Source organism: Trichomycterus rosablanca, chromosome 21 (assembly GCF_030014385.1).
Source record: "Trichomycterus rosablanca isolate fTriRos1 chromosome 21, fTriRos1.hap1, whole genome shotgun sequence".
Classification (NCBI taxonomy): domain Eukaryota; kingdom Metazoa; phylum Chordata; class Actinopteri; order Siluriformes; family Trichomycteridae; genus Trichomycterus; species Trichomycterus rosablanca.
This window is the reverse complement of record NC_086008.1, coordinates 8,794,830-8,821,975: the sequence shown is the minus strand read 5'-3', so window position 1 is coordinate 8,821,975 and position 27,146 is coordinate 8,794,830. Positions and strand designations below refer to the sequence as shown.

Sequence of the window (27,146 nt, the reverse complement as noted above, 5' to 3'; positions counted from 1 at the left end):
TGTTAATGTTTCCATGCTGATTTATTACTGCTGCTGTTGCACACTGCTGTCATCACCACATTTGCCGTTACTGAACAATGATTTATTTCTGCCTTGCCCTTGGTGTTTGGCAGGCTGCCAACATGGCTTCTTGCATTTTAAAGAACACTAGATATAAAATGGGTGGCCACCAAGGACGGATTAAGGATAGTCTGGGCCCCTGGGCAAAGAGTTGCCCAGGGAAGCAACCCAACCCACCCCCACCCCCACCCCACGCGCCCCCACCCCCTCCAAAAACATAAATAAATTAATACATTAAACAACCTGTCAATAACTAACCCTAACACAAGAATCTATTTGATATAAGTTTCTTTCTACTCTTCTTTCTTGCAAAGTCATCCACTAATTCATCAAAATTAAGCTGTCTGACCAAATCTGATTCAATGGCCAGAAGTGACAGTGAGTTCAGGCGGTTTTGGCGCATCCTAATCCTGAGTTCATTCTTAATACGAGCCAGTTTGGAGAATGAACGCTCCCCTTCACAATTTGTGATAGGCACAGTCAAAAAAAGTCTAAGTGCTATGTAGACATTTGGAAAGGTTGACTGTAAATTCAAATTGATCATGGTTTTGAGCATTTTACTAGGACATTTTTCTTTTTCTGTTATGAATTATTTGTATTGTATCAATTAGGCTCATGTTCAGATCTGAAGGATATGCTGCAGCGAGTGAGTTAGCCTTTAAAGTGAGCTCACTGTTGGACATATTGTCAGGCATGAAAAGAACATCAAATAGCTCAGTTAAGTGTGTGTATGCATTCAAACTGCTTCAAATTGCTTGTCTTAAATTTAAATAATTGCAAAATTGCAAAATTAATTTGTGTCTCTGCGCTTAAGAGAAATTGAACATAATAATTTTGACACAATACAAATTCAGAAACATTAAGTAAGGGCCTGAATCGCATATTTGCAACAAAACGTTTGTTATGAAATATGGTAGCTTGCCTGGCAATTTGTAGGTCCCTAGAAAGTCAAGGAGCCATGGTAAACGACTTCTATGGAAGTCAAGGGCCCCATAGCAGGGGCCCTCGTGATCAAGGGCCCTCTAATGGTATGCCCTGCTCTTCTCTAGGGCCCCCTGGTAGGGGCTCTCATAACCAGGGCCCTCTAAAAATATGCCCCCCTCTTTCCTAGGACCCCTAATAGCCAGAAGTCGAAGTCAGAGCAGTGCCACAACGCCTCATCCATTTTCATAAGGGGCCCAAAAGCATGGCTAGGGGCCCCAAGAGGCCCTGGGGTCAAAGTCCCTAATAGTCACAGGATCCTTAAAATGGAGGGCCCTCGGAAATAAAAATATATTGTATCATAAATGTTGATAGGCATCGCAAAATGTTTTGGGCCAGGGCCCCCCCGGGGCCCCCTGACCTCAAGGGCCCCTGGGCGCTGGCCCCACTGGCCCGGTCAGTAATCCAGCCATGGTGGCCACATCTTTGTTTAAATTCAAAACAATAACCAGTGTTAGTGCCACACAGTTGCATTGACATTTGGCATGTCCCCTCAAGTTTTGTCACAAATTCTGTAGTTTCTTACCAGATTATTCCACCTGAAATTGCTTATAGGTGTAAATGGATAAGTGTAATATGTTCTAGCTTGGATTCGTGTTTCCAACAGAAGCTCTGGACAATATTATTAAACTACAATAAACACCCAAGGACAGAATGAATAACCTTAAAAATTACTAGATTTGACACCTGGGTTTGACGCCAGCAAGTTAATTGCTTAATGAATTTTTATTGGATACATATTACACATTGACTACTACCATTACCCTGGGTGGAGTCATTTGGAAATTATTTTACTTTAAACATTGTTAACAAACAGACATTGTAGTATTACACAAACATTCGACTTAACTATGTTGGAGTAGACCAAATATTTATTACCTTTCTTGGCTGTAATTCATTTTTTATCAATTATGTGGAAATTAGTTTTTATCCTATGAGTCTCTTCCTATTTAAACAGTTAGAAGCTTGGTCTTAAAATTGGCTTCCAAAAACAGCCCTTAGGCTTCCATTGCAAGTTTGTTTTGTTTGAGTAGTTTTTGTCCTTTACCAATAGGCTTTACCAGCATGGATCAGGTTTCAGAAACAGCTGTAACATCCATATAATTATTTTAATTACAATGGCATTGTTTTATTTTATTTGTACAGGTGTCCATTATTATTACTATTATTATTATTATTGTTTTATTATTATTATTATTATTATTATTATTATTATTATTATTTAGCATAGAATCTCAGTTAAACAATTTACGTGTTTTTAAGATATTAAAACTGCACATTTTAAGTAACAATTAAGCACATTTACATGGTTTGAAAAATGTTAATAGGAAAAACTACTGATTTTTCATCTTTACAATTAAAGTTGACTCATTAATTATTAATTTAAGAAAAACGAACAATAACATAGTTTGCATAAATATTACAGACTTTTGGTGTGAATATATTTTAGGGACTGTGTTTGGGGATGTGGTGGATCAGAACAAAACATTTAGGATTACATTGTCTTGTACCACCACCAAGTCAAGTTTTGCAGGTAAACCTCATAATATTCATTTTTAAACCCATAGTGTATTATGTAAAATATGCTGCAAGTGTTCTACTTCTGTAAAAATGTAGGATGTAATAAGAATAACAATAAGTTAAAACAGTATGTTCTTCCACAATATATGCTATAAAAATAAAACATTGTTATGATGTTGGTTTTGATGATGTGGATTTGCTGTGACTGCTTTCCATCTCTGCCTTTCCAACAGCTTCTCGTAGTCACATTTCAATGACGCCTTGTTAACTCTCTAGCGCCCTACATAGGCTACACATGGCATTACGTTTTACCCCATGTAGTGCGCATACATAGGGAATTTGGAAACAATTGGAATCAAACCCGTGACTTCGACGCTCACCGGTCGGTTATTGTGTGCTGGAAGAAGGCGAGAGTGTTGAACCGAGCGAGCGCTGCTTTTTCCGAGAGTAACATCTGTATCGAACTGGAGCTATACTTGTGAAAAAAGGGATTTTTTGGGAACGTTTTGAAGATGTGTATCCCTTGCTGTTTATCTCAGGTAAGTGTTAAAAGCGTTTGAGTAACACATTTATGAATAATGAAGCTCGAAATGAGATGTGGACTGTAGTGGTTGTTGGGAAGCTACACTCGTATTACATTAGTTTGTTGTCAGAAGGATTTTTGGCCATTTTAGAAAACTATTTTATTATGTGTGGTTATTGTTATGCTATTTCAGAAAACATTAAAGCGTTTTGTTCATGTCGTCAATCACGACTACTTCCCAAATGCTGTTTTATGAAGTGTGCTTTGTTCCTGTTAAATGGAATGATGGAGTTGAGAGTTGTTAGCTAACATGCTATCCGTTACTGCTCTGTGTGGATGGCTTGGGCGATATGGCAAAAAATATCACATCGCGATACTTGAAGACCCCTTTTGTGTGGACAGTGTATCGCAATGGTTGGTATTTGTGGGATATTACATACAAACCTTCACCAAACCAATTGAACCGCATCAGAAAGTAAAACTATGAAGTACTGAAGTATTTAACTGCGAAAAAATAAACAATAGCACCCAAATATATTTGACTCTATGGCTGGGCAGTATAATGATATAATGGATAATGTGAGGACAATATAGTCAATCCTTCTAACAAGGTATATTTCAGTTTTGGGTACAGTTGTTCTAATAATAAGGGTCAATATGAATATATTGCAATATAACACAAAAAAGTATTGTGTATTGTGTATTTTTCTGCTTGTTGACAATCTTTTACAGAACATATTTGATAAACATTTAATTACAGTCCTGTTTAAAGTCAATCCTACATGATTATTTTACAAAGTACTGCTTTCCGGTCAGTTGGAGATCATCAGTTCTGAATTGTGACACAAAAGGCTGATGATCCAGCTATATAACGGTATACATTATTATATTGCCCAGCCATTATATTGATATTTGATATTGCGTTATTAACACATCCATGAAACAAATGTACTGTAAGATTTCAATGGAGGGTTTATCTGTAAATGTGCATAGTAATCAGATAACTATCAGAAACTAAATGTAATCAAACACATTGTCTATTCTAAAAATACAGCCAATGCCTGCTTGGTATAAGAAATGCATGGTGCCAGCTGTGTACGAGAAACTGTGTGGGGGTGCTTACATGGTTGGGATTTAGTATAGTGGAGATTTTACTAGCTAGCTAAGTGAAGATTGTAATGTGTGTCAGGATTGTGTAAAGGTTTGTCAAAAAGACTGAAATCTAAGCTTGGTTACCTTTCTTCTTGTTGGGTGGGTTGCTGGGTTATTTTGAAATTGCCACGTTAACATAGAGAAGCTGAAATTATTCATATTAGCAGATGTAAAAACACATAGGTGGTCCTCAGTATGAGCTGAATATGTAGCAACATTATCACCGTATGCTATCCTATGTGCTGCTTAAACTGACTGTTTAGACTAAACTCGAGTCTAAACACTACTTTTAGAATACCATCATCTTGTCCCACAAATTCGTTCAAGCCGTTCACATTTACTCATAAAGCTTAGCGCAGGAAACAATTAGGGAGCATTAAGGCCTAACTGCAGCAAATCTGGGGAAAAGGGGAACAAAACGTTTGTCAACATCGTCTTTTCTACATTCTCAATGTGCTAATTTCCTTCTGGAGTTACCCTCATTTTCTTGTAGCCCCCTTTTGTATTTTGTGTGGTCCACGGGTGGTCTTTTCATCTCTTAGCTGGATCCATGAGGCTGCTTGTTTGCATTAGATTAGCTCTAGAGAATGGTGAGCTGGCAAGCCTGGCTCATTAAGGCTAAGCCTGTTGGGAGTCACTGGCCCACAGACGTCTGGGATACTGGGCGACGGACTTGATAGGATCACCCTCGTCCTTTGTAACTTGATGCCACTATGACACCTTCCTTTGTAAAAGCCAGCACAATCATGGAATGCAGCAGAGTTCAGACTAGGTTTAGGGGGGTTTCATTTAGATTCAGAGCAGCTTTTTGGGATTGTTGATGGGCATGAATGCTGATCTGTCAGGTCAGTTTGAATTAGATGGTAAGTGTTTATGCTGGCAGACAAAACAGACATGAATAAGGGCAGTTATATTATGACTTTCCCATGTCGTAGTATGTACATTGTTGTGACTAGATAGTCATACTTTTCTTACATAAATGTTTCAGCAGCCTGTCTCCTTTAGTTGTCTGTATGTTCTTTATGATCCAGATTGATACTGGGTGAGATTACCTGTTACAATAGACAGATTATTTTGACAAGTCACATTTTAATGTATGTGGAATCACATTTCAGTGACTAAATTCAGTTTAGGTCAAATACTGAGATGTGGATACCAAGTATGAATTATAATCTGGGACATATGTTTAAATCATTTTTGCCATATTGTTAAGCTGTAGTGAAGAAACTGTAATTCATCTCTGTGAAAGTATGTGAGTGTACAGACTTTACCATATCAAAACAACCCTGGGTGGGGCACTCAGGAGGCACAGCAGTTTAATACACAAGACTCCTGTCTATGTTTGTGGGCTAGCATAGTAGATTGCTGGTGTGAGTTTTTCAGGAGCATAAATGTTGGTGCTTCGGTGTTCCAGGTTAACAACTGTGGAAATTCAGCTATGATAAGAGTGCATGTCAACATATTAAATGATGCAAAGCATGTGTTGGCCAGTGGACTGTGATTCAGGTTCAAATGATCTTTATTAGACCAATGTTCATGAACGCATATAGTTTTTTGTTTTTATGAATAATGTCAGCAGTAGTGGAAGTAGGGCTGTCGCGGTGAGAGAATTTCCCCTTGCGATATTCAACCTGTCTCAATATCGCGGTATGCGGTGATATCGCCATTTAAAAAAAAAAATTTTTTAATTACTTAATTGATCTAGATTTTAGAGCTATATAAACAAGCTTTATTGTTAGGCTATGATTCGGTATATTATTGCTTTATAATGACAAAGATGAGACAGCTTTAAGACCAATGAAATGCGTGTTTAATGTTAAATACAAAACAGAGCAGGGATGTGCGTCTTTTCTCTATTAAAAAAAAAAGGTTTAAATTAAGCTTCTAGCCTAGGCTAGAAAAACACTGTGAAACGAAAAAAAAAGTGTTTAGGCTAAATATTTTAAATGCACATCTAATCAAAATATGGTAAAAAAAAAAAAAAAAGAATAAAGTCTGTAAAAGTTTAAACCTGCGTTATCATGCGCGCTAGACGAACCAACATGTTCACCTGATGTGGTTTAGAGAGGATCTGAGTGGGGTAGCGATGTTCCCCTCGGTACTAAAACTCTCTCTGATGGTGTGTGTGTGCTCGTTACACTAATATACGTGTACTGTACTTACATGCGACTTTACACAGCAGAGGAGATCTAGCCCGGTTATCGCGCCACTATTAACTATCTATTTAGTAGGTATAATTAACATAACAATATATACTACATTTTAAGTTATTATTCGTTTCAATACATTTTTATTCAACGAAAAAATACATTTAAACCATTCCATCAAGCGAGCAAGAGAATATTTGCAGGCTGCAATGCCATATTAACCGTCATTAAGTGCTTTAGTACACCAAGGCTGTTTGAATATAGTCTAAATTACAAGTATTTATTGAGTGTGAACTCAATTTGATCATTAATAAACTTGCCTATAATTCATGTTGCAATTGTTTACATTTTAAAACACAAAGCCTGACACTCAGCAGCAACGGATAGGAACAGTTGTTGGGAAAATGACGCTCATAGCTAATTTTCATTATGAATTTATTTACCATTTATTACGCCCGAATGTAAGAGTATAAAACAAGATGGACCCTGCACCAAAAAAAAATAAAAATAAAAAGAGAAGGAAGAAAGAAAAAACGTGAATATCGCGGTGATGCGGTTGTTTGGCATGCCCTGCGGTTGGCTGGTCTATACCGCGGTATTTCAAAATTGCGATTAGCGCGACAGCCCTAAGTGGAAGCACAGCTAGGTGTTGATAATAGTATTATGCTAGTAGTAACTCTGCAGCAGTGTGTGAAACTGACAGCAGGCTGAGACTATCTTACTTTCCTCACTGTTATCACCTCTGTTTTATGAAAGAGGCTTTGGGCACAGTTCCATTTTTCTACTAAGGGAAAATCATTTAGGCTACTTAGGTTACTTTCTTCTTCCCCCAGCACACTCCATTTGCAACTGAAAAGCCATTTTCTATATCGGACAAACAATCGCCAACCAAGCAACATCCATCTATCACACTCTCCTAAAGCCATTGATGCAGTGTTGAAGTTGAAAGGTTGAATGTTTGCTGTAACTAGGGTCTCCTCACTAGCATTTTTCTGTGCACAAGTAGTGTGCACAACCCACAATCAGTGAAGTAATACATTTGGGCCTAAGCGGTACCATGTTCCGTAATAATTTATTCACCATGCTCTACCATGTTTGGTTTAATTGCATTTTATTGCTACTGCAAAGACTTTTGTGACAAATATTAATTTTTTTTAAATCGGCTGATTTGTCAGGAATGTTATAATTCATTTATGCTGACTAGGAACATTAATTTACATGACATTTACATTTTCAGCATTTAGCAGACGCTCTAATCCATAGAGAAATAAAGAAATAGACCTAGAAAATGCAGTTTACTTAATTCGCAGTATCATTTATAGGGTTTATTTTTTAAAAAGCTTGCTTTTGCTCTTAAAACATTTCCTTGTGCTTGCTGTTAGTTATTTTTGTCTCTTTTTTAATTCCTTTTTGAGTCAGACATGCAATTTGGTGCCGCTTGTATTTTACTAGGCACTTCATCTCATCACAGAGCTACTGAAAGAGCTGACAGAATATGCTTTGTTGTTGGTAATTTATTTAAAACTACTCTCTTAAACACAATGCTATAGTCTTTACAGGCCCCTTTCGGAGACAAGGCCTTTGAAATCTTCCTAACTGTTAACATTTCAGTGATTATGTGAATAGCCAAAAATGTATATAAAATCCAAAGACATACACCTGGATGTTAGCCCAGCAATTTGATTATTTAATGCATGTATACCATTTACCAGTACATTCACACCGCATTGAAATGAAATACTGACTTTTAGCTTTTGCCCTGTGCATTCCTCTGCAGTCTATGCTGTTGCCTCCCTTAAACATTTGGAGTCGACTGTTGCAGTGTCACTAAGGTGTTTCCCTATTTAACTTTTCCTTTTTTTGGGTCTTTTCAGTAATCTAATTTTGAATTAGCTTGATCAGACTAAAATGAAGCTTTAGAAGTAGCCAAAATTTAGACCTTAAGGCTGCGTTGTCAAGGGTGTTCTTTAATTCTGCCAAAAAATGCACTAATGTGTATTGCTGGTGTGTAATGTTTGTGTGCAGAGAGCTTCAGCCAAAGAAACGTGTGCAGGTTCAAGTAGTTGAAATAAGCTGTTGGCTCTGTTAGTCTAGTCTGTCTACTCATGCAGATGTGTATATATTTTATTTATAAGTGATTTACTTGCTAACTAATTTGACAGTGTGCTTTTAAGTAACAAGACATCAACAATGAACTTCATGGTTTGTATTGGGTTGTTTATGTGTAAAAGGGTGCTTGCTTCCTGGTAACGTGCTGTGTAAAGCAGGTATGTGTATGCAAAGTCAGTGCAAATCTGGAATATTCTTGATGAGAGCAACTCGTGTCCTGGGTTTTTATAATGAATTGGCCTGTTAATAAAGTTTTTCTGTGCTGGAACTGTGCTGGAACTGTTTGTATGAATAATAACAAGTAATGAGGATGAATTTAAATCATTTTCCCCAATGGAAGTGAAATTCTCAAGAATACAGCCAAACAACATAAACCAGAGAGGGACTTGAGCAGCTCTCAGACTTTATTGTGTGGAGGCCATGGGTCCAATCACCTTTAACCCTGAACCTTTTGACAGCAGGAGAGCACAGAAGAGAAACTTACAAGAGTTTGAGAACAGGCTTTTGTGTGCGGTAACATTACTGTCTCTGAACTGGGATAGTGGGGGATGGGATATTTCTGAAGTACTCTGCACTTTTGGAGACCATGGTGTTGAAATCACTAAAGTCTCTTGTGATGGCCACCTGTCTTCAGTGGCAGGGAAACGTTTCCATACCACTTGTTTAGGAAGGGACTTTGTTGATGCTGTCCAGGTCACATTAGTTGTAATTTCACCTTATTAGCTTTAAGTGTTTAGCTGTGTTTTATTCTTTCATAACTTAATGGATTTGTTGTATTTATTCTTGTTTATAAATAGCTTTTATGGATGGGTCAGTCTTGTTTGTGCTTGCCAGTCTTATACCAAATTCTATTCAACCAGTGTATCTTGAAGACTTCAAGGTACACATTCAGTGTGGTTTTTGAAAACATCCTGTTCAGCAGCTGCTTTCCTTTCCATTGCCAAACAGCTCACATAATGTAATATTACTTTTCTGTTTTGTAATCTGTTTATCCACTTGTGAGAGGGTTGCTGTTTCATAAAAATCACAGAAATGAGATTATCCTGAAATATAATTGATATCCTGATACTGCCAATAAAGTATTACAAAGTCACAGTAAAATACAGTTTGTTTATATCCCCCCAAAAATGTACAAGAATACCACAGGACTCCCTCAGATTTCTTGTAGAGTCTGTGTCTCTGTGGGTCCAATCGCATAGCATTAGCTGATAGCATATTAGATGGTTAATCCATACTAGGTGGTTCCTCATATTTGGGAAAGTTGGGGCATCCCAGCAAGGGGGGCCTTGTTCAGGGCTACATTGATATCAAATGCTATAATGCTAGAGGATCAGGTTCTGAGAAATGATTAAATAAATAAATAACACTTTAGACCACAATAAACAAAGGTTTATTTAAAGAAAAGGCTAAATTTAATGGAAGGAACATCATACCAGCTGTTAAGCATGTGGTTTTAAGTATTATAAATTGGGATTAAGTAGCAGTTATGGACACAGAAAACAATGCATGTGTACATGGCATAATGGATTCTACCAAATATCAACAAATTCTCAAAAACAAGAAACTGATGCTAATAAAAGACTTATTAGATTTAGGACACATAATAAAATTCATCAATATGTAGGTCAAGAAAGTCAAGCTGAAGCTTTCAGGCTGGCCCTCAAAGTTCTCTAACTTGAACATCAGTTAGATATTTTGGGTAGATTGTTAAAAGTTTAAACAGTAATTAAAGTACTACAGCTGGTTATAAAAATCTTTTACAAGCTGTGGTACAAACATTGGCACATGCTACAATAAAAAATAAGGAAAAAACAAATCAGTAAGTAACTTTGTATTCATTTTTCTTTTTTTTAATGAATTGTGTCTATTCAAAAATCAGAAACAGAATTTGGCCAGGGTGCCCAAACGTTTGCATCTCACAACCACTGAGAATGTGTTTAAGTTCATTATTTCACTGCTTTACCTCACATAGTTCTGAAGCTCAGTTTCATAGTAACAAACATGTTCTTCTGTCTCCCTGCTGTCCAATAGAAAATGACTTTTTTGCTGCTAGGGGAGAACCGTCCAATGAGGTTTTACTGCATTTTCTCTCTCTCTCTCTCTCTCTCTCTCTCTCTCTCTCTCTCTCTCTCTGTGTGTGTGTGTGTGTGTGTGTGTGTGTGTGTGTGTGTGTGTGTGTGTGTGTGTGTGTGTGTGTGTGTGTGTGTGTGTGTGTGTGTGTGTGTGTGTGTGTGTGTGTGTGTGTGTGCGCGCGCTTTCTCAGCATAGCAGATAATGTATCTACTAAATGTGTTTACTGGTATAGCTGAAAAGGCTTTAAAGGATGTACTCATTATAAACCACATGTCAGTCTCTAATATTCTCAACTTAGATATGAAATATTACATTTTTCAGGTTTAAATTCATATGTTTATATAGGTTTTTTTTTCCCAGTTAATCCACATTAAAAGTGCGCAGTAATGTACACATCTCTTTTTTTCTGTAGATGGCCTGCTGCTGTGGCTCAGCCGCCTGCTCGCTGTGCTGCGGCTGCTGTCCGAAGATCAAGCAGTCCACAGGGACACGCTTCATGTATGCACTCTACTTCATGCTGGTCACAGTCACCTGTGTGATCATGATGTCACCCACCGTTGAAGCGCTAATGCGTGATCATGTGAGGTCTTATTTCTATCATATAAGAGAACTTTCCAAATGAAGCTTCATTATAAATGTATTTGTTGTTCCCATGCCAAGAAAAAGTTGTTAATTTTCTATAATGTCATTTGGAATAATATTAATAAAGCAATAATTGCATGTTTATTTTCGACTGCCCCCCTTTGGGTTTGCCACAGTGGATCATTCAACCACATATTTGTTTTAGCACAGTTTTTATGCTGGATGCCCTTCTTGATGCAACCAGTCTTAGGACCTGCACTAAGGTTGCACTGTCTGTCATGTGTTCCCCCAATGGCTATTGTGAGCCCAGCCAGGGATTCAAACCCCCAGAACAAGCTGCTCAGGTGGCGCAGCGGTAAAAAGAAACGCGCTGCAACCAGGGCTGGATTCTGAGAAGCGTGGTATCGAATCCAGCCTTGCTTTACCGGTTCGAAGCTGAGTGGCTATATGAGCAACGATTGGCCGGTTGCTCATGTGGGGGGTGGGACAAAGAACCGGATGTGGGTCTCTCTCTGTCAGAATGCGATTGCGTTCTCTGCCGGCTGATTGGAGGCGCTTACACAGAGATGGGAGAGGGTGCCCTTAGGGTGTGTCTCTCCGCATGCAACGCTAGGTGGCGCCAAACTCGTCAATGTGTGGGTGGCAAAGATGCATCTGGCTGCTGCTCGTGTTTCGGAGGGGATACGGGTTAGCTTCAATCACCTCCGTCAGGGCAGGGTTCGGCATAGACAGAGAGGAAGCACGATGCTAATTGAACAATTGCATCTAAATAAAAAAAAACAAAAAAAACAGAACAAAGTAGCAACCTTTGACCCATTTTTGCTTGTACACAGCTAGCTTTTTGTTAATGCCCCTAGAAGCTAAAACACAACACAATGTAAAAGAGAAGTACATTTGAATAGCAAACCAATAATGATTTTCAGGGTCTTGCAGTTTTGTGTCCACTGTGTTTAGTGTTTTTGCAGTGCATAACATCCCCTCCTATCTTACTGCAGGACTGACTTCATAGCATTAGTGAGAAGCACCATTACCATAAGTAGGCAGGAAGTACTAAGCAGTCCAACATTAGCCAAACCACACATTCATATAACCATAAAGTGCTGTGGCAGATGAAATTGCATGGTCAAGACCACTGACATCCTGTGTACAAAACTTTAAACATTCCCACAGTACTAACTATTACACCCCTCAGCAAAGCAGCATATTATTTAAACATTAATTGTATCCACACTGTAATTAAAAAGAATCCAGGCCAGCTATAGAGACGTTCAAACTGGAATGTTGTAGTGCCGTGTTGTAATGTGAACCTAGCCATTGTGTTTCTTTTTTTCATTCCTTCCACCCTTTAATCGTCCTTTGATTCTCCTCTGCGTAAATGCCAGGCTAGAACAAGAGCTGAATAAAGTCGAGCTTGGCCACAAAAGGCCTTTTGGAAAAGCATCAGAAGAGCTCACACTACCGCAAAGTAAATAGAAATACACAGACCCTGTAAAAGTCCAATGCAGGCTAAGTTTCCCCTTTAAGAACTATACAGTTAATGACACAATAGAAATGCCACAGAAATTTTAAAAATACTTAGTTTATAAATATACCATGCCCTACATAAGATGGGTTTATTTCACAGGCTACAAAGAGGCTAAAATATTTGGCAGGACTAATATTTAATCTTAAATAAAATTATGTTTTAGTTATTTATATTGCATTTCAAACTGAATAAAACATAAGTACCTAAAACATACCTCTTGTGAATTTTTAAATAAGACCTTGTGCTTAAAGTTCACATATTTTAGTTGGATGGGAATGTTTTTTTCACTCATTTTTTGTCCAAGACCAGAACCTTCATATACCTTGTATTGATTTTGTTTCTGTATTGGTCTGTTTTCAGATTCCATTCTATTCGGACATTTGTGAAAAGCTGAATGCTGGACAGAACTGCGAAGCTCTTGTGGGCTACTCTGCTGTCTACAAAGTCTGTTTTGGCATGGCATGCTTCTTCTTCTTCTTTTCCATGTTTACCATTCAAGTTAAAAGCAGCACAGGGTGCCGGGCAGCCGTGCACAACGGGTAAGCTGTTCATGTCCAGTCCTTTCCTAATTCTCTCTTTTCTTTGAAGAACTTGCTTTATTTCTCCTGATCTTTTGTCCCCAGCCCTCTGCAGCAATCTCGGATTCTTCAAAGTTTTACTAGGCTGTATATCATTGGCTGGCTGTTTTATCTCAGGAGATATATTCTGTTGTATGCTCCTCTTCAAACCTCATTACCCTCCCACTCTAAAATAAAGTACTAAATAAGTACTAATTAAAAGGCCACAAGGAAAATTCAATGGATGGCAGGCAACAGTTCATAAGGCAGTTATAATTAGATCTTTGGTAAATGCAAATGATGTGCAGGAGAAGAGGAAGTTGTGTGTTCGAACTGTGGAACAGAAGGAATTCACACTGAAGGGGCCAGTGATAGCTCAGTGGTTAAGGTACTAGTAAACAGAAGGTTGCCGGTTCAAGCCTCGCCACCACCAAGTTGCCACTGTTGGGTCCCTGAGCAAGGCCCTTAACCCTCAATTGCTCATTGTGTAAGTCGCTTTGGATAAAAGCGTCTGCTAAATGCTGAAAATGTAAATGTAAATGAAGGTTTGCTGCCCTCAAACAGGCTTTACAGGATTCCTTTCCGAACAGCATGTGTATTCTGACAAATGCCGAATTAAACAGGATGATGTAGTTCTAACCAAACAGGTGTTGTCACATCGTGCAAAATTTTCTTACAGTACTGTGACAGTATATATTGTCTAAGCAATTGAGGGTTAAGGGCCCTGCTTAAGGGCCCAACAGTGGCAATCTGGCAGTAGTGGGGCTTGAACCAGCAACCTTTGGATTACTAGTCCAGTACCTTAACCACTATGCCACATCTGAGTCACATAAACAAAAAAAGCACAAAATAAATATTTTATATATAAATATATTTATACATGAACTTCATTAAACATTGAATGGCAGCTTTGATTAAAAATACCTGGACCTTAATTTCTGCCTAAATAGGTGCTTAAAGAAAAACCGGAGGTGGGAGTTTTTACACGGTGTTTTCTACTTTTTGACACCAGTTTATTTCTGTTTGGCTCTCCAGGTTCTGGTTCTTTAAGTTCTTGGCTTTGCTGGCCTGCTGTGCAGGAGGCTTCTTCTTACCAGGGGAAGATAAGTTTTTGGAAGGTATAGTATAACTTTGAATTGTTAACCATCTCATTTACAGTATTGTACACTGTCTAGGCATAACATTATGACCACTGACAGGTGAAGTGAATAACACTGATTATCTATTTACGGCACCTGTTAGTGGGTGGGATATATTAGGCAGCAAGTGAACATTTTATCCTCAAAGTTGATGATGCAGGAAAAATGGGCAAGCGTAAGGATTTGAGCGAGTTTGACAAGGGCCAAATTGTGATGGATAGACGACTGGGTCAGATCTCCAAAACTGCAGCTCTTGTGGGGTGTTCCCGGTCTGCAGTGGTCAGTATTTATCAAAAGTGGTCCAAGGAAGGAACAGTGGTAAACCAGCGACAGGGTCATGGGTGGCCAAGGCTCATTGATGCACGTGGGGAGCGAAAGCTGGCCCGTGTGGTCCGATCCAACAGACAAGCTACTGTAACTCAAATTGCTGAAGAAGTTAATGCCGGTTCTGATAGAAAGGTGTCAGAATACACAGTGCATCGCTGTTTGTTGCGTGTGGGGCAACAAAAGGGGGACCAACACAATATTAGGGGGGTGGTTATAATGTTATGCTTAATCGGTGTATACTTTGCATGCTAGTTTCATTCTGTGGGCTTTGAATGTGCAGTAAAATAGATTATTGTCCTGAACTGAGATCTTATTAGCATGAATGAATTATTTGTGTATCATGGTACTCCATGTGTGATCGGCATTTAGCAGACGCTTTTATCCAGAGCGACAGTGTACAGTCTAAGCAATTGGGGTTAAGGGCCTTATAGTTCATTATTTTTGTATTGTATGTGGGGCTAGCACGACTATATAATCATAGTGAATTGTGTTGCTGGTATACAGCCTCTCCAACAATATTGGCATCCCTGATAAACATGAACAGAATTGGTTGCTGGTTTAGGTTTACATACCCTATTGGTACAGCTTGTAGTTTATATTTTACCATGTACCCAATGTTACTATTCTTTATCAGTGACAGTTTGGTTCTGACCACAGAAGATTTTAGGTAGGCAGACAACAACTAACTACTAAACTCCACCATAATACACTTATCCCAGTGCCAACCATGTCATTGTTGCTAATGTGAATGATAAAATTCTTCTAATAAAAATTAGAAAAAGAAAACAAAGCCATTTTGTGTTCATTTATTTATTTTATTCTTTATTTTTGTTAATAATAGGGCTTTAAATTGTATGGCAGCTGAACGCCTGCTTCAGTACAGTCCCACCCACCACTAAGGCTTTTTTTTAATGCTTGCATGGTTTTTCTGATGAATCAATTAGCTGCTGTCAGTGGTATCAAGCAGCAATCTGGAGAAGTGCCACTAACACAGTGAGATGACTGTCAGCGGCAGAAAAAAGGAACTGTTCAGAATGACGGCTTAATGTGCCTTTTTGTTCTTTTCTTTTTCCCGTTTTCTATTTCTCAATCCCCCCCTTTTTCTCAGTGTGGCGTTATGTGGGAGCTGCTGGGGGTTTCCTCTTCCTCCTCATTCAGCTCATGCTGCTTGTTCAGTTTGCTCACAGATGGAACCAGAACTGGTATGAAATATTTCTCTGTTTTAGTCTAAAATTGAAATGTTTTTCTATTCCACTCTCTCTCCTGCTTTGTTAGCAATGGAAAAACATCAGACATTAGGAAACGGTTCAGAGTTTCTGTTTCCATTGCCGTGTCCAGCATTTTGTCTTTTGAGGCAGCACAACTGTTGTTCATTATACAGGGCAGTTGAGAGCATAGACTCATGGTTATCTGCCTGTCTGTAATTTTCACAATAAAAAATGCAGTGCAGCTGGGAGGTGAGGTTATAGATCACCCACCTACGCACTCCTACAAAGTTTATTAGTGTATAAGGATGCAGTGGATTCCGAAAGTGTTCAGACCTCTTCTTTTGCACAGTGTGTTGTTATGGTTCTACTTTTGTATATACACTGATCAGCCATAACATTAAAACCACCTCCTTGTTTCTACACTCACTGTCCATTTTATCAGCTCCACTTACCATATAGAAGCACTTTGTAGTTCTACAATTACTGACTGTAGTCTGTTTCTCTACATGCTTTGTTAGCCCCCTTTCATGCTGTTCTATAATGGTCAGGACTCTGCCAGAACCACCACAGAGCAGGTATTATTTAGGTGGTGGATCATTCTCAGCACTGCAGTGATAATGATATTTGGGTGGTGTGTTAGTGTGTGTTGTGCTGGTATGAGTGGATAAGACACAGCAGCGCTGCTGGAGTTTTTAAATACTGTGTCCACTCACTGTCCACTCTATTAGACACTCCTACCTAGTTGGTTCACCTTGTAGATGTAAAGTCAGAGACGATCGCTCATCTGTTGCTGCTGTTTGAGTTGGTCATCTTCTAGACCTTCATCAGTGGTCATAAGACGCTGCCCACGGGGCGCTGTTGGCTGGATCTATTTTTGGTTGGTGGACTATTCTCAGTCCAGCAGTGACAGTGTTGAGCACTGCTGTGTCTTATCCACTTATACCAGCACAACACACACTAACACACCACCACCATGTCAGTGTCACTGCAGTGCTGAGAATGATCCACCACCCAAATAATACTTGCTCTATCGTGGTCCTGGGAGAGTCCTGACCATTGAAGAACAGCATGAATGATTTTAAAAATGAATAAAATTAACTATATTTCATTAATTATATATTAAATAATATTGCTTGAAGTTCGTTAAGTTTTAAAATAGTCAAGCAGTTTATTAACAATTCTTCTTAATGCACACTTGCAAACACTTTGGTGATTTCTCAATCTACAATCTGTAAAAAAGTGCATGAAGGACAAGGCCAATAACCACTCTGGAATGTCTGTGACCTTCAGTTCTTTAGATGACACTGTATTTCAAGTCAACATGCTTTTGTGATAAATATAACCAATAAACACGTAGGTTAAGACTCTACAGTTAAAAATATAAGGCAAACCTCAGCACATATCATTTAGGGGTCGCCACGGTGGATCATTCTGGTGATGATGTCCTTTCTGAAATAACCCTTCTTATTTTGTCTGGGCTTGGAACTGGCACTGAAAGTGCACCTTCCATCTCCCCTTTTTCATCCTCTGACATAGCCAAACTGCTGAAATTCATACTCCAACCACAACTTGTAAATTACCCTAAAGAAAAAGTAATTTGCCCCCTATCCTGACAGTTATTAAACCATTTTTAGCAGCAATGCTAGATTTCATATATGCTTTAGATGGATTTAGGCCACCATCAGGTTTTAGGCATGAATTATTTGTTTTGGGTATGAATTATTTGTTTTGGGTTTTGCCACAGCATCTCTATTGTGTTTAAATTAATACTTTGACAAGCAGGAGATGATGTAAAGGAGTCAGAAGTAACAAGCAGGAAAACAATGCAGAGGAAACACAAGACAGGGCTAAAAGCATCACCGTCTTCTCTCCTAAAAATAAACAAGCCCTACCTTACAGAAAAAGGAAAACGCAGTCCCTGCTGAGGGGACAGGAGTGGAAAGGTTTCTTCACTTGTTGAGCAAAAAGTAGTTCTTTCATTTACAACTTGAAGAATGTTAGCAAAGTACCAACATTTAAACTTCAATTATTCATTTTACATAAGCAATACAAAGCTGACTACAACTAATGCAACATTTTTACAGCTTCATATGAATGACAGCAACTGTTTTATTTATTTTTTGTTTTTTTATTTATTTTCTTAATTAATTTAAACATATTTACTTAGATTAAACTAAGCTAAACCTTTGCTATAAGTTTGCCAGCTCAAGTCATGCAGTAAGATACTGCTAGGTGTCATGGGAGTGGAATTAAATAGTAAAACGTAATTAGATGCCTTTGATATTTGACAAACTCACACTACCTCACTGTCTCTCTCTTTCCTTTGTGCAGGAGTTCAGGGGTAACCTACAACAAGCTGTGGTATGCAGCGCTGGCCTTTGTCACACTGGTACTCTTCTCTGTGGCGGTGGGTGCCATGATCTTTATGATTATGTTCTACACGCATGCTGAGGCCTGCTTCCTCAACAAGATCTTCCTGGGAGTGAACTCTGCCCTGTGCATTATTGTCTCACTGCTGGCCATCTCACCCTGCATTCAGACCTGTGAGTCAGCATATCTACTGTTCGTTTCTCTTACTAGCACACATGCAGTTTGTTTAAAATTAGGCTTTTAACCATCCACAACACAGTGGTAGTTAGTGGGGGAATGCGGGTGGCACGGTGGCTCAGTGGGTAGCACTTTCGCCTCACAGCAAGAAGGTCCTGGGTTTGTTTCCCAGGTGGAGCAGCGTGGGTCCTTTCTGTTCAGGGTTTGCAAGTTCTCCCCCTGTCTGTGTGGGTTTCCTCTGGGAGCTCCGGTTTCTTCCCACAGTCCAAAGACATGCAAGTGAGGTAAATTGGAGATACAAAATTGTCCATGACTGTGTTTGACATTAAAGACTTGAACGAAATAATTTTGTGTAACCAGTAACTACCTGTCCTGTCATGAATGTTTTGTGTTTTGATTATTGTCCCTCCACCCCCATTCTCCCCTTCTCAGATACACAGTCAGTTGTGTGTCTGTGTAGGTGCCCAGACGGTCGATTCGAGTTCAGGATCCCAGGAGTGATGGGCTAGTGTGTTAGACCACTGCGCCACCCAAGCGCCCTTTATTTTGGTTTTCTATCACCATGTCATAATCTTTCTTTCTGGTGGTTGTGTTACCTTCCAATACAATGCCATGCAGATTTCCCTGTTTCAGAAGGTGTTCGTCAAAAACGGAAATGCACTAAAAGCTTGATTAAACTAAAGTAGCAAAAGATGTTTTAAATAAGTACTTAAGTGAATGTACCAGACATTATTCAATATTCCCAAAAACATGCTGTACTGGACACCAAACCCACTCAAACACACCATCACAGGCAATTTTGTATCTCCAATTCACCTCACGTCTTTTTACTGTTGGATGAAACCCACAGAGAGAACATGCAAACTCCACGCAGAAAGGAGCCAGTCTGCTACACCTGGCAATCGAACCCAGGACCTTTCTTACTATGAGGTCGTGCTACCCACGAGCCACCCTCCTGGTGACAGGTCCAATCTTAGCACCTGGTACTGCCATTAATAAGACCTGTCAAATTTCAATCTTACTTTTTGAAATATTTAATACATGAATCCATTAAACTTTAATGAGCCTGTAATAGACTGTAGGCATCCCCCAAACCACAGAAGGTCCCAGAGTGCCCTGATTGTAATTAATAATTGTACAGTGTAATTAACATTGTAATTAGCTCACTAATTGTGACTAATTTTCTTGCCTGATTGTTCATCTTGCAGTTGTGTCTCATTACCTACAATGATTGTAATTTAGAGTTCAAATTAAAGAATAATGAAACATTTCAACACTTTAGTGTCACACACAGAAGAAAGAAAAAATACAGGAATCAATTCTTAAGTTGTAACAAATCTCAGTGTAAAAATGTAAATCAGGTTTTCTTCATGTTTCTTGTTTTGTTAAGATATTTTTTTTGTGTGTTGAAAAAATTCTGCTTTGGTGTTTTCACTTCACATGTTATTTTTAAAGAAGTAAATGGTTAAATGCTAATGTGAAGATGTTTGATGCATTGATAAGATAAGACTTTATTGATCACCTTGCGGAAATTAACTTTAGCCCAGATAGTAGGGGTGTAACGATACATCGTTTCACGATGCATCGCGATGCAAAAATGTAGCGATGTGCATCAGGGCCGGCGCTAGGGGGGGGCTGAGGGGGGCATTGCCCCCCCAAATTGTGTCTTTGCCCCCCCAAGCACAATGCAAGCAACGGCTATTTTTAAAATTATCTCTGAACCAATCACAAAAATGCATTTTGTTTTACAGTGTGAAGATATTTCCTTGCTTATTCCTGATTGGCTCTTTGAGTCATATAAAAATCGGCAGACTGCCCCAAACAGTTCAGTTCGGCAGTATATGTTCTGTTAGTGTGAGCGAGAGGCAGGTATACTGGTAAACACTTTTTTTTTTACAGAATTAGTATTCTTTTGTTTTCTTTATATTTTAATTTCCCAATAATATAAATATTCTCACTCATTCCTATTTCCACGTTTGAATATTCTCAGTCTGTGTGTAGGTACATTTGTCAGCTTTGACTTAAATTTGTATTAAAGCCTTTCAAGAAATAGAGTTGTTCTATTAGTAATGGCAATTTAATTAAGGGGGCGTATTAAAATGAAATACAATTAGATAATCTTTTTTCTCCATTTACATAATCAACATGTATTTTTTAATCATTGGGTTTTAAGTTTAAGTTCGAAAACATGCATTTTTATTTCTTTACCTCATACATCACTTTAAGCCAGTATCAATAGCTTGGCTGTCATCATTCATGCACAAATCAAGCCTTGAATATATTTCTGGCTTCAAAAACATGACTATCAACATGCCCCCTCATTAGGTTTTACTGCCCCCCCAAGCAAAGCAGTCCAGAACCGGGGCTGATGTGCATCGTGGACATCTGCACGATTGTACGAGTGCACATGCGTTCTGTAATTTATTAGTGATGGGTCGGTCGCGAACAATCCGGCTCTAAGAGTCGGCTCTTTAAAATGAACGGCAGGATCCGGAGCCGATTCGGTTGTTTTTCCGGTTTTTTTTTTTTTTTTTTTTTTTTTTTCATTAAAGCCGCACGTGATTGGTCAAGATGCGTGGTGACGTTTGTGTGTTTACACTGAGCAGGAGGGGCGGGGTTACATACACACACACACACGGACAGCGTGCGCATGAACAGGAGGGAGAGAGAGAGAGAGAGAGAGAGCACTTGATGAAGTTTTACATTGCGCTTTACGTAGCCAGACATTACACGCTGGAAAGGTGAGGAAAATGAGTGACAGGAAACAGTAAAGTTTGGACACGAGGAACCACTTTAACAGAGAAGTTCAGACCCACTGAGACCCACATCTTATACATGTCACTGTGTATTGTAGCAACATCTGTCCCCTCAGAGAGAATCTTTTCCAAAACAGGGCAGATCATAACAGAAAGGAGAAACAGGATCAACCCCTCAAAGATGAGCTCGGTTTTTCTGAATGCCAATCTTCACTAAATACTTACAAATACTGTCACCTGGATGTTGCTTTTTCTTTTGCACATTTTCATTTATATTTTGTTGAGTGATGCTTTGTTGATGTGTTCTTTCACTCTAGATGCAAATTTACAAGTAATATACACAGTCAGACCTTTTGGTCTAATTGAGATGGGTCTTTTTTTGTATTTTATAATTTATTGTTGTAGCACTCTGTTCCATGTTTATTATTTAAATGGATTTATTTATATACTCAACATTTGATACGATGTTTTTTTTTTACATTAGTAATTCATTTTACATGTAATTTGTTAATACATTAGTTCAAGCAACAAAGAATATTTGTTTAAAGACTCAGCTCAGCTCAATGAGCTTGTTTGATTACTTTGATTTTCAATTTAAGATGGCAATAAGTAACTTAAATTAGGTAAACCTGTTAGGTTACAGTAAAGTACTCTGTTCTTGGTAATTACCTTTAATTGCAAGGGACTGAAGTTTTTTTTTTGTTTAAAAAATGTACAAGAAAATGTGCATTGTTTTGCACTGTTTACACTTCAAAAAAAAATCATGAGAAAATCGAATCGTGAGCTCAGTATCGTGAATCGAATCGAATCGTGAGCAGAGGGTATCGTTACACCCCTACCAGATAGTGTATAGTTATTTACACTAAAAGGATTTCCTTTAAACACAAGTGACCAGCGGCGAGATTCAGAACTACTCGGTTTGAAACTTGGCGTTGCCACCGGTCAGCTGGGCGCCATCTAACGGGCATAATTGGCAGTGCCTGCAACATACACGGTTCTGCTAGGGTGGGATGACCGGACTATGTGGGTGGGGTCTTCAAGCTCTGTGTAAGGACCCTGATTGGCAGATAGAGAGGCGCCTCTGCAGAGTGCATAGGTGAGAAAGGGTTCCGCAAAAGGCTGAGCAGCAGTATACTCACCTCGACTGCAATCAGGGATCCCCCAGCAGCGGAAGACAAATTGACTACGCTAGATTGGTGAAAATGCATAAATAAAATAGAAAAAAAACAAGTGATGTACTTATCATGAGTATAATATATACATAAAAAATATGAACAATATATTACATATTGCACTTTTTGTATTGCACTATAGACATGTCAGTGTAGATATGAGTGATATATTACATGTTGTTGTAAGCCCTGATGGCTGCGGGAATGAAGGACCTGCGGTAGCGCTCTTTCTTACACAGGGGGTGGAGGAGTCTGGTGCTGAAGGATGCTGAGTAATGTTAAGTGTGATGGTTACCCATTACCTTCTAAGCAGAATCCCTGCATGTAATACAATGACTTGCATGCTATGGATTGCAGGTTATGATATAGGCTGTAATATGGTGTCTTTGCAGTAAAAAAAACACTATTTTGAAGCTACATACTCCAGAAACCTGACATAGACAAGTATGTTGTGAAAGTCTTTGACATTAATGTGTGACATGAAGCACATGTTACTGTGTCCTTTCTACAGTCCAACCCACATCAGGTCTGCTTCAGCCAGCCGTTATTAGTGTGTACGTCATGTATCTCACCTTCTCAGCCCTGGCCAGCAAACCTATTGAAAGTAAGTACAGCTGTCTGTCCTCAGCTGTGTGTCTGTTTCAACTATTGTACCCCAATGGTTGCTTTCATATTCATTCTGTGCTCTCTTTAAAATTCCAGTGGTGGAGCAAGACGGAAAGAATGTTACCGTCTGTGTGTTTCCCTTCAACTCTGGATCGGAAAGTGACAACAAAATAGTGACTGGAGTCGGAACGGTCATTTTGTTCGGATGTGTGCTGTACTCCTGGTAAATACTTTTCTTTAAGGGTTTCAACCTTGTATTTCTGTTATCAAAGCAAATCCTCTCCTAGAGAAACCAGGTTATTTAAAAGGGTGTGTAAAGAGACCAGTCAGAAATGGGGTATAAACATGTAGTTATCTGGTTATACCAGTGTGCTCATTTGGACATAAAAGCAGGTATCCCTGCTGAAACTGAAGATCAAATTAAAGCCTTCTTCTTTTAGCTCATGCACACTAAAGGAACCTCACATGTGTTTGCTATCAAGTGCAGACAGGTCTGTTTAAGCTGTCTCTTTAAGGCCTGAGACCGCATTTACACAGAGACCTTATTGGTGGAAATGTGCACACACAGTCAGCCATGTGATTCAGAGATGAAATCATTTTTCCATCCTGTTTCCAGGCTTTTTTTTTTCCACCCACAAAGTGCTGAAAAAAGACTTTAGCAGAAATAGACGAACTTCCATTACATTCAGTTCCTGAAAAACATTTAGAGATATGCATTTATAGCTGCATTAGAAGAACTAGCCAGGATAACTGTGTCAACTCTGCAGGTTATTAGATGTCATTATTAAGAGTAGTTTTAATCAAGTAAAGAGAAAAGCTTCATTATTAATTAGAAGAGCTTATAGGCTGAACTTAGTCTGAGTGTCTTTCTCTCGTTTTCTTTGTATGCAGTTTGACATCCACCACAAAGAGGAGCTCAACAGCTTTGCGAGATTACAATAACCCCATGCAGGAAAACGAGGTAAATTCCAAAAACCTTCTAATGAAAATAATAAAATTACAGTGATGGTTAACAAGTATTTAACCACGTTTGTTTTTGTTGTTTAATATTTATTTGCCTTATCAATTTTTGGACCAACCCCCCTTGCCCCCAACCCACATTGCCTCAGAATGGATAAACTCAATTTCCCTGTGTACTCCGAGGATCTCTGTTGGTTGCACAACACCCCTGCTGGTGGAGGAGGTTGCAGACTAGACCCCCCCCCCCCCCCCCCCTTTGTTTACTGCAGGGGTTTTTCAAACCCTGTGTCACGAGCCAAAAAAGGGTCACAGAAAAATAATAATAATAAAATAAAGTAATTTTAACAGGCACATATACACAAAATGAACTTGTACGAGGACGCCCCCTTGTGGAGGCTTTATGCTACATCTTGTAAACCACAGTGGGACCAGATTGTCGAGTACAAATCATGGCCATATTGTGGGTCGCTTGAAAAAAGTAAAAAAAAAAAAGGTTTATTGTAATAGATTATGCAACTGGAAGACCTGGCCTGATGATCTGTTAGTCCAGGTATTTAAATGTTTCTTATGATCCCAGACTCTGAATGTTTATTTGGTGTAGTAATATTTATTAATTTGCATGTTCTGTTTAGCATTAATAAACAAGTATTATTGTTTTCAAATAGAGTAGAGTAGACCTCATTTTATTTTTCCAAAGCATTCACAAAGCATTTACTGTTATTTTTTAGATTGAATATATAAATACATAATCATGAACTAAGTTTCAGTAATTCTGTGTTTATTTCAGAGGGCACGCTGTTGCTTCTGCTGCTCGGATGATGGAGGTAAGATTCAAAACTTTGATTATTTATTAATAAATATCACACACACACCTCTTGACATTTAAGAAAATCATAAGCTTGTAGACCAACCAGCTTTCAAACATACGTTTATTCATTTTTGTATACGACGTTTGTATGACCTTGTTTAGCCACAATGTTTAGAATCAAACATGAGAATGTAAACGTAACAGTGGATTTTTTTAGTAACTTTCTGTGGGTTAAAAGTTTGATGGTGCCACCTGTCGGTCATGTTTGGACACTACATGTGTTGTGCATGTGTTTTAGGTGATTATGAAGGCTCTGAACGGACTATAGGAGGGCAGAATGTTTTCTATGATGAGAAAGAGGGCACAGTCTACTCCTACTCCTTCTTCCACTTTGTCTTCTTCCTCGCCTCTCTCTATGTCATGATGACTGTCACAAACTGGTTCCAGTAAGTCATTTTACACGATGGTCAAAATCTATTATTTTCTGTAGTCCTGACAGGTCACACCATGTCTGTTGTATCTGGCAATATTTCTTAATAACAAATACTATTGTAAAGGCTGCCAATGTGCACAGAGCAAAGACTGAACATTATAACAACCTGACAGTAATTGTGTTTTAAGTGATGCACTTATTCCCTTTTCCCAGAAAGTTCATGTTAGTCATTTGTTTGGCAGACTGTTTTTCCCCAGACTTGAATTCAACCAAATCATACATAATAATTTTGGCCTGGATGGATGGAATGAATGAATGAATGAATAGCTGGTACAGGTACTCTATTTATTAAGAATTTTAAAAACAAATGACATCACTTATCTATATAGTCACCTTTTAATGCATTTTTCCCAACAGTGTATCAACTTTTTAATGCCATCAGCAAAAAATGTTTTTGGTTAAGCTTGTAGCCACTGATGCACCGCTGCTTTCACATCATCACCACATGAAAATCTTCTTCCCTTAAAGCTTCTTTGAGCGTCCGAAAAGTTAGAAATCAGATGGCACTAAATTCGGACTATAAGCTCTCTCAGTCTTTTAGACACGACCGATTACTACTCCTCCCACCCTCACCATTTCCAACCAAAATATTAAAGTGCGGAAACTTTTTGAAGATCCCTCGTAAATACAGATTACCATGTAAATGCTTTTACCTGTCACTTATTTATAGTGACTTTAGGGAATGTTCTATCGCACTTGTGGCTCAGCTCAAAGCGATAAACCACGGTGTTGTGTCAATGAATTCAAAATTATGAGGTCTCTTGTTTGAGACCACAGAGATATGTTATTATTTATGACTGCCTTTGAATGGCAAGAATGGGCTGTTTGATACATAAAACCAATTGTAAAAAATGCTGTAATAATTACTAATTACTGCTGGAAGAATATTGTGTCTCAGTACTATTTTTGCCAAAGAAAAAATCACAGTGACAACAAAAGCACATACATTTCCTGACAGTGGCAGCAAATGTTGGTTGAAACCTGTTTTGGAAAACACAAAGGAGGCTAACAAAGCCTTTTCTGATGGAACATAAAGACATACTTATAGAACTATGCTTTTAGGAAACGAACCATGTCTTGCATGTTAGTCTTTTGTTCAGAGGTAAAAGTGCATGTGTGAAAATAACTGGCTTTAGAACCTGCTGTGGTTTAAGTATCATGTTTCAGTCCATTTTTAGTTTTAGAATTCATGTAATTCGTTGTTGACTGAAGGATAACAAAACTGGTCAGATTACAGAACCTTGTCTGGAAAACACCACATTTAATATTAGAATATTTTATATTAACTGATTTTATTTTTCTTCTCCTAAATGTTAGTCATTCCAGTTTGGTTCTGAAGTATTTATCACTGTTTTTTCTACATTTTGATACATCGCAGTCAAACCGAAGCTCATTTCTGTGTCTTCTGCTCCACTGCAGTTACGACAATGCTAAGATCGAGAGACTGTTGGAGGGCAGCTGGTCAGTGTTCTGGATTAAGATGGCATCATGCTGGGTTTGTCTAATTCTCTACATGTGGACCCTGGTGGCCCCCATGCTCTGCCCACAGAGGTTTGAAGCATAAAGGCAATCCCCACACACACCACTGTTCACTAAAAGCTTGGACAGATTTTTCTGTTACTGTTTTTTATGGGTTTTATATGTTTTTGGTACTAGTTCTTGGTAAGGCAAATCTCTCATGTTACAATTATAGAGTTTTGGTGAATTAGCAGTGGAGGCATATTGTTATCATTTTTGTAAAAAAAAATAGAAGGAAAAAAATCATGACAGTATGAAAACTCAGGCTCATTTCACATTAGTGTTACATTAGCATCCTTTACTAGATCAAGTATTCTATGCAAGTTGACTAGAATTTGTTTTATCATTTGTGTGCAATTTGCATTTTTAAATACTGTTTACA

General features: G+C 38.5%; 1 protein-coding gene across 1 annotated transcript; it reads left to right on the top strand.

Moving 5' to 3' along the window:
* Nucleotides 1–3,011: 3,011 nt before the first annotated feature.
* serinc5 (serine incorporator 5) lies at nt 3,012–26,907 on the top strand. Its single transcript, XM_063017430.1, has 12 exons — nt 3,012–3,101; nt 10,979–11,146; nt 13,034–13,212; nt 14,266–14,348; nt 15,805–15,898; nt 18,236–18,447; nt 22,891–22,983; nt 23,082–23,208; nt 23,877–23,946; nt 24,733–24,769; nt 25,052–25,199; nt 26,666–26,907. Exons 1-12 carry the CDS (start codon nt 3,075–3,077, stop codon nt 26,808–26,810), a joined length of 1,383 nt encoding a protein of 460 aa, XP_062873500.1. The 5' UTR covers nt 3,012–3,074; the 3' UTR covers nt 26,811–26,907.
* Nucleotides 26,908–27,146: the final 239 nt, after the last annotated feature.

Coding starts and splice junctions, on each gene's coding strand:
- serinc5 (XM_063017430.1), top strand. CDS start 3,075: ATGTGTATCCCTTGCTGTTTATCTCAG. Junction 23,209..23,876: donor GGATGTGTGCTGTACTCCTG/GTAAATACTTTT, acceptor CTTTGTATGCAG/TTTGACATCCACCACAAAGA. Junction 24,770..25,051: donor CTGCTGCTCGGATGATGGAG/GTAAGATTCAAA, acceptor CATGTGTTTTAG/GTGATTATGAAGGCTCTGAA.